Consider the following 7,441-nt stretch of genomic DNA (forward strand, 5'->3'; position numbering starts at 1 on the left):
TATTTATTCTATATAAACACCTTTGCTGTTGGGGTTTGATTGAGCGGAGCCTACGACCAAATTGAGAGAGAGAGCGAGAGAGAGGGCGAGTGGAGCAATGAAGAGCTAAGAGCAAGTTGAGAGACATGCCAGGTACTGCACTTTATTTCTTGTCTTTGCGGTCTATTTTCATTTTCTCTTAACCTAAGTCTATTTTCATTTTCATTTGCCTTTAAACTTTTTCGAATTTTATCATGTTGTAATGCCTGAACAGACAATGATTTAGATAAAACCTTTTTTTACGTCCATGACCACTCATGAGCATTAAGTAAGAGCTTACCTTGCCATGCGCTTGGTCTCGTTTGGTTCAATACATTATCGGATTCCACTAGAATTAAGATTCTAATTCCAACTATTTTCATGTTCGGAGAAAAATCAGAGTACGGATTTGGATTTCGAATGGAGTAGAATTTCACAAAAAAGTGCATAATGGGATTAGCTGGCTATAGATAGGATTGAGATTTCATTTCACTTTTTTATAAGTACAAGACTATAAAAAATCGATTCCACCACTAAACGCCGTCGCATGGAAGGCAGCTTAAATTAATTAGAATAGGAGAAACAAACATGTCATCCCAAACTCTTCATGCAAAACATGTTATGGGAGCATCACCGTGATCGTTCACCCAACAAGTATCGTCACAATTGCAAATTATATCATGATATTTGTTCTTGATAAGGATTAATGAAATTCATAATACTCTATACTAGATACTGATTGGCGAGTGCGTACTTTTCAATTGTGCGTGATTGCGCATGCTCCTTTTTTCCAACGAGAACCTCTGCTTTGTGTTGGCTCTTTGTTTTCTTCTCGCTCTTAGTCAGGTCGTCATATGGGTGGATCGGGTCAAGTTGAAAATAATCCAACCCAAAACAACCCATTTATAGGCAATACTAGTGACCCATACTCGACTCGTTGTTTTTAAAATACATCAATATTTGATTCATTCTATGAAAAACCGTACCCACTTATTTAACCCAATTTAAGCTCTTCAAGTGTATATGTTAATTGGAATTCATATCAAAATTTTAAAAATATAGATATTAGCACAGTAAAATAATGGCAGCAAATATAGTAAAAATGTCAAAAAATGTGATCTCAAATGGAGTTCAGGAAGAGTGGCACTAGAGCAGGCTTCAATCTTTCTTATCTCTCCTTACCTTTTTACTTAATAATGTGTTCTCGTTCTGAATATTTCTTGTCTTTTTCCTTTTGTACTGTCTTTCATAATATGGGTAGAGAAACATTTTGACTCAATTAAATTTTTTACGATTGCACTTAAATTACCCCGTTCATGCACACTTAATAAGATCTCATGCACAGGATAACGACATGGCCCCAAACATGATACTTTGAATAAAAGACATTGTGACTCGACTACAGAATCTACAGCATCCTAAATAAGCGTTTTATGGGATATAGAATTAATTTACTAAAATGAGTCTGAATCATATTTTATCCTTCCAATCATTATTAGTGGTTACCCAAGATTACTCTGGTTTACTCTTTTGAATCCACGCGTTGCGCTGTCGTGATCATAAACCTTTTTGACAAAAAAAAAAGTGGATGCAATAAAATTACCCTAGAAATGTGCGATAATCACTCATATTCTTAATTTTCACACATAAAAAGCAAGATCACTCTAATACTTTTCACTATTAGAGGGAAAAACCAACTCACGAAATCCAATCAAATTGGTATATCCTGTTGAAAGTTTGGATTCACTCACTTATTTTTTGAAAATGCCCTTTTGTTATCTTAATAGAAGAAAAGGCCAATCATAAATGTAATATTGCAATTTATGTGGAACGGTAGAAATGTTGAGTTCATACTAAAAGAAAATACTTAGCCATAACAGATTAGAAGCTGTACGACTTAACTCTAACATAATTACTCTGATATAACCGGCTCTTTTAGTACCTCCATATTCATATGGTTGGTAGTATCACTCAGTTCATTCAACTTTAGAAGTTAAAAGGATGCATAATGATCTAATGAAAACGTTGAAGTCCCCACGATTACACAATTATCACTCGCTTAATGCAATTCAATATTAATTTGGCTACCATTAATCTTATCAAGCGGATTAGCGGAAATAACTCTCACGCACATGATCTCGACATGAGGGCAGAGTCAGAGGAATTCCTAGAAAATTTCTTTGGTCCTTTTCTCCTGTTAAATGAGGTTTTTAGTATGTTTATAAAAAGATGAGGTTTTAATATAATGCCAAAAGAAAAAAAAAGGGTTTATAGCTGTTTTTTTTTCATTATTACTTCAATATGTAATTAATAGTTGATAAGAGCACATCATCACGTTCATTCGACCTCAGCAGCAATTATATGAGAAATGCAGCTGGATAAGAGTCATTATTATACGGTTTCACAATGTATATTAATAAATATCAACACTTTATTTTCCCCCTTCTTCTATGAGAATCTGTATAATTAACATTACATGGAACAAATAAAGCATTGACTAATACTAGATATATATTGATACTTTTATAAAATTTAGACAAGTTGACCATATTTAGAAACTTATAAAACTCTACCACATTATTCGATATTTAGGAACTGAATATGAGGCTTCTACCTTGGAAATCAATTATCCATAATGCAATCAAATTGTTTCATAGTATTATTGATTTTTTATGACATTTTTAGTATCTAGAAAAGTAACTCTTTGAATTTTCCATCTATACGAAACTTCATTAAAAAATATAACAAAAAAAGAGAATCTCAACGAATTTCACGTATCAATCAAAGTATGCTTTAATCATAATTACTCGAATAATTTTGTATTACATAAACGGCCTAAGTTTTATAAAGTGATAACCAAATCAATCACAGTATATGAGTGGCTCTTTTTTATTAATATACATCTTCCGAAGGTCAGGTCGCAAAGAGTAGGGAAATTTTATAATCTTCACTTTGTCCCTTTCGTGCTTGGGGCCTCAAGACAATGTTCACACTCAATCTATAATCTTTTACAGTGAAAAACATTTTGATTTATCGTAGTAATTTTCAATTAACGAATGTTTATTCGTTAGGAGGGTCTTTTTCCTACTTATTCAAATACTTCCAATACAAGAGTAGGCATAGATATGGGTGATTCAACAAATTATTTTATCTATTTATTGTCAGACTCAAAAGTCTACGACCAAATTTAGAGAGAGAGAGGACCGGTCTGGTCGTCGGACGCCGAACTTATCGGTTGTCAGTGGCCATTCCGTGTTGTCGATGAGAAGTGTTCTCGTGTTGTAATCAAAATTGTTTGCAATCCTAACAATTGAAAAAGAAAGAATGAGATTCCTGGGAATGAAAATCCGAATGAGGATTCCCTATCATGGAACAAAACGAGACATTATTGGTTAATTTGGAATCTATTACATAGAATACTTGGCACTGAAAGCAAATACATCAGTCAGTGTATCGATTTAATAAATCAGTTTATTGAAAAATAATTAAAAAATTCAGAAAGCCAAACTCCAAGACACCACTTCACAAATTAATGCAGAGAGGAGAGATCAACAGACTCATTGATAACATACGTCCCAGGATATTCATGTAAGAGAGGTTTCCCAAAGCACAAGAGGAACAAAGACATACTCGACAAGTGTTCCAGGCACTCAAACTCAAAAGAACTCTACAGTCGTTCTCTCATCAGTGCTTGACAAACTGGATCAAAACTCTCTTGACCTCAGGCTTCTTCTGCTCCGTCTTGGGCACGGTGAAGGTGAGCACCCCATCCTCCATGCACGTCTTGATTGCCTCCTCCTTCGCGTTCCTAGACAGCCTGAACCGCCGGGAGAACTAGCCCCAAAACGCCCCACTCTGTGCCACTTCTCGTGGTCACCACGTCCACCACTCTTTTTACTATCTGCATCCACTGCTTCTTTATCATAGTATTTTCTACGAACATCACTGTGATTATTCACCCAACAGGTATAGTCACAATGGAAAATTATATCATAATTTTTGTTCCTTTAAAAGGGTTAATATAATTCATAACAATATTTTTATAACTTAGGAAAACAACCATAATTAACTAGCTATCTAAAGGAGAATTAGCACAGTAACCCACCACTATGACCTCTACTAAAATCTAAGTTTCTCAGGGCAACAATCGAATTCTGTGCCGAAAGTATTGGAATGCGCATGCAACTAGATCGATCCTGGGGAGGGTATCTTAATTGATGAGTTATATGTCTGGGAATAGATAATTAGCATAATAAGCCTGTAGGTATTACCCTAAATACTTTGTTGTGTTATTATAAAATGTCTGTTTAGTGCCATACTTAATTTGGTAGAGAGCTCTCGGATTGACCTTCGTGACAGGACAAATCATCACTGTAGTCCTGCGATCGTGCTCGTAATTGAGGCTCCTCTTCATGGACATGCGGTTCATGAGTCTATTTTTATTTACTTCGAACTCATGATCGCTCCGAAATGTCTAAGAAGAAAACTTAAAAGTACTTTGTGAATCAATTATGCTATTGATATAAAGAAACCCATCCTTCATTATTCAACAATGTTATTATTATACTTGGGGCCCTTATCTGTTTTGAATCTAAAATCCCACAAAATTCTGATTGATTGCTGACACAAAATGTCTTGCGTACTTACCGTTACTCTCCACTTGGACTCTCAAGACGAGGCACACGCGCTTCAGCCAGCGACTACGAAGGCTCGAAAGTTTTGAAGTATAAATAGCGGAGTGCCTCCGTTTCCCAAAAAAACAATCTTTCGGCATACACAAACATGAGGGACTTGCAAAGAAGCCAAGTGGGAGTAAACGACCCCCTCACCAAGGCCACCGAGGTCATGAAGAAACTCGACTCTCCGAAGGCAAGTCTTGCTAAGATCGAATTTCTCGTGTGCCTCACGGCATTGTTACTATTCTTGCTCCCCATCTTAAGCTCGTCAAGGCGTCGGCACAACAACGGGATGCTCAAGATCGTGTTATGGGCAGCAAACACCCTCTCAGGCTCCCTCATTACGTACACGCTCGGTCTCATGACTGAAGCATCGTTCCAAAATGAGCTGCTCCTGATTTGGGCCACTTTCTTGTTAATTTTCTTCGGGTGCTCAGGCTCCTTCTCTGCCTACAGCCTGGAGGACAACGAGCAGTGGAAGAACTATTATTGGCAATATGGGATCAAGAGTTTCTTGGTATTGACGGTGGTTATCGTGCACGGCGGCATGGCACAGATATCTTTGGCGGGAATTCTTCTATTCCTAGTGGTGCCACTCAAGTTCAGTGAAAGATTAGGGTCTAACATTATTGCATGCGGGGATAGCCTACTGAGAACCACCAAATTGATCGCAGACTACATGAGCTCTGAACACCGGTTGTCGGATACGTCCTATCCCGACCCTATCGAGATGAGAGGATACAAGTATGTTGTGAGAGGTGAAGAGACAAGATTGATAGATGGTTTTGGATTTACAATCTTTAAGAGGCGGAAAGAGAGAGAAGCTGCAGCACAAATGGAAGGGCCAAAGTACCGCAAGTCATTGAAGATCACGGACCAAATCATCACGGTCGAGAACGTGTGGGCATGCCAAGGATGGCTTTTGAGAGGCGGGGATGAAGACAACAAGCTCAAGGACATTTGCCTATCGTTTTCGCTCTATAAGGTTCTCTCCTCAAAATTTTGCAGCTATTCATTGCCAAAAGAAGCTCACGAAAAGCTGTGGAAGTTGATTCGGCACGGTTTGCTTGCAGAAGAAACGGGCTACGAGCGAGCATTTAGGGTCATTGAGCTAGAGCTTTCCTTTCTTTTCGATTCTTTCTACACCACTTACCCGATCATCTTCAAGCCGGGCTGTTGGCCAATAAAGATGATGGAGGTCTTGCTTTTGGTCATTGGTTCTCTGGTGACAATCGGGCTTTGTTTCGTGTGGTACAACTCGACTAGACCCCAATACCGAGTTCAACTGGCTACTTCGGGCGGGTTGAGCATCGACGTTCTCGTGACTTCGCTAATTCTTATGCTATTCACATGTTTGGAGCTTGTGCAGCTTTTCTTCATTGCCACCTCGGAGTGGGCAAAAGTGTCGTTGCTATGCAAGTACGTACAGACAAACTCGTGGCACGGGAACAAAGGGATCGAGAAGCTGCTAGGACTAATGTGCCGGACGCAATTACTGAAGCCTTGGGAAAGGAAACTTCGCCAATACTCGCTTCTCGAGTCGTATAATCACACCCCTTCATTCAATCAGCGAACAGCTGCCTTTAGCGATGTCAGAATGGACGGTCGAAAACAAAGCAGGACTGCCGAGTTGTCCTCGGAAGTGAAACGAGCCGTTTTCCATTTTTTTAAGTCGAATCCACGGGTATTGGAGAATGGAAAAGCTTCTTTGAGACTAAATCAAGTGGAGGATGAGCTCTCCTGGGCGTGTAGGCTCGAGACGCAAACTCAAGTCATAATTGTGTGGCATATCGCCACAAGTATTTGCGAACACGAGATGCAGATTTCAGATTCGAACTTCCACGTGGCCACATGCTTATCCAAATATCTCGCTTACTTGGTAGTATTTTCTCCAAAGTTATTACCTGATCACCCTTGTGATGCGGAGTATATTTTCTACCAAATCGTTTTCGAATCAAGAAAATTGCTTGAAGGATGCAATACAAAAGAAGAAAGAATTCGGAAATTGAAGGATATCGGTGAGACAAGGGATGATACAAGTAGAGTAATAAACCAAGGCGCGCGGTTAGGGCAGCAATTGTTGAATGTAGAAAATGACGCAAACTTTATTTGGAAGGTATTGGCCGAGTTTTGGGCGGAACTTATGGTGTTTGTGGCCCCATCAGACGACGCGAAAGCACATGCGGAGCACTTGGCAATGGGTGGAGAGTTCGTGACTCACTTGTGGGCTTTGGTCTCTCATGCCGGCATCGAGCGAGAACCTCTTGTTGAGCGACCGACTCTCGACAGAAGCTGAAGCTGGCCCAATTCCAAATGATTGTGATATTGCATGTGGATGGGATCCTTAGTGTGTCTCCTTTCAAATTAGCCAAGACAAAAGTTCGGATGCTCTGTTATAAAAAAATAATAATAAGTAAAAAAAAGCAAGTGGCTAGTGCTATCATTGAGTGGTTTTACTATGTACAAGTCTATAAATAGGAGGGTCCATGTTTTATGTAATTGAGATTGGATGGGTCGCTACATATGTTTCATTGAGTGTGATTAAAACTTTTTATCTATCTCTCTTGCTCGTTCGATGTTATACTTCTTCGGCTATATCTTTTGTAAGGATCTGTCCGAATGCTTGGTGCTTAAAAGCTATCTTTTGGGAGGTTATTTCTCTATGTAAATTGCAAACTATATGCACACTTCAACAGAACATGTCCACAAGAACATCGTGACAAACTTCTTCCAAAATGTTAAAATTT

At 38.7% G+C, this 7,441-nt stretch overlaps 1 protein-coding gene across 1 annotated transcript; it reads left to right on the forward strand.

The window, feature by feature from the left end:
- Positions 1 to 4,800: 4,800 nt before the first annotated feature.
- Positions 4,801 to 6,990, forward strand: LOC115689429 (uncharacterized). Its single transcript, XM_030615454.1, has one exon. It carries the CDS (start codon positions 4,801 to 4,803, stop codon positions 6,988 to 6,990), a length of 2,190 nt encoding a protein of 729 aa, XP_030471314.1.
- The last annotated feature ends 451 nt before the right edge of the window (positions 6,991 to 7,441 follow it).

The sequence above is a fragment of the Syzygium oleosum genome, unplaced genomic scaffold, assembly GCF_021117445.2.
Source record: "Syzygium oleosum isolate NSW1041296 unplaced genomic scaffold, Sole_v2.1 Sole_v2.18, whole genome shotgun sequence".
NCBI classification, from domain to species: Eukaryota; Viridiplantae; Streptophyta; class Magnoliopsida; order Myrtales; family Myrtaceae; genus Syzygium; species Syzygium oleosum.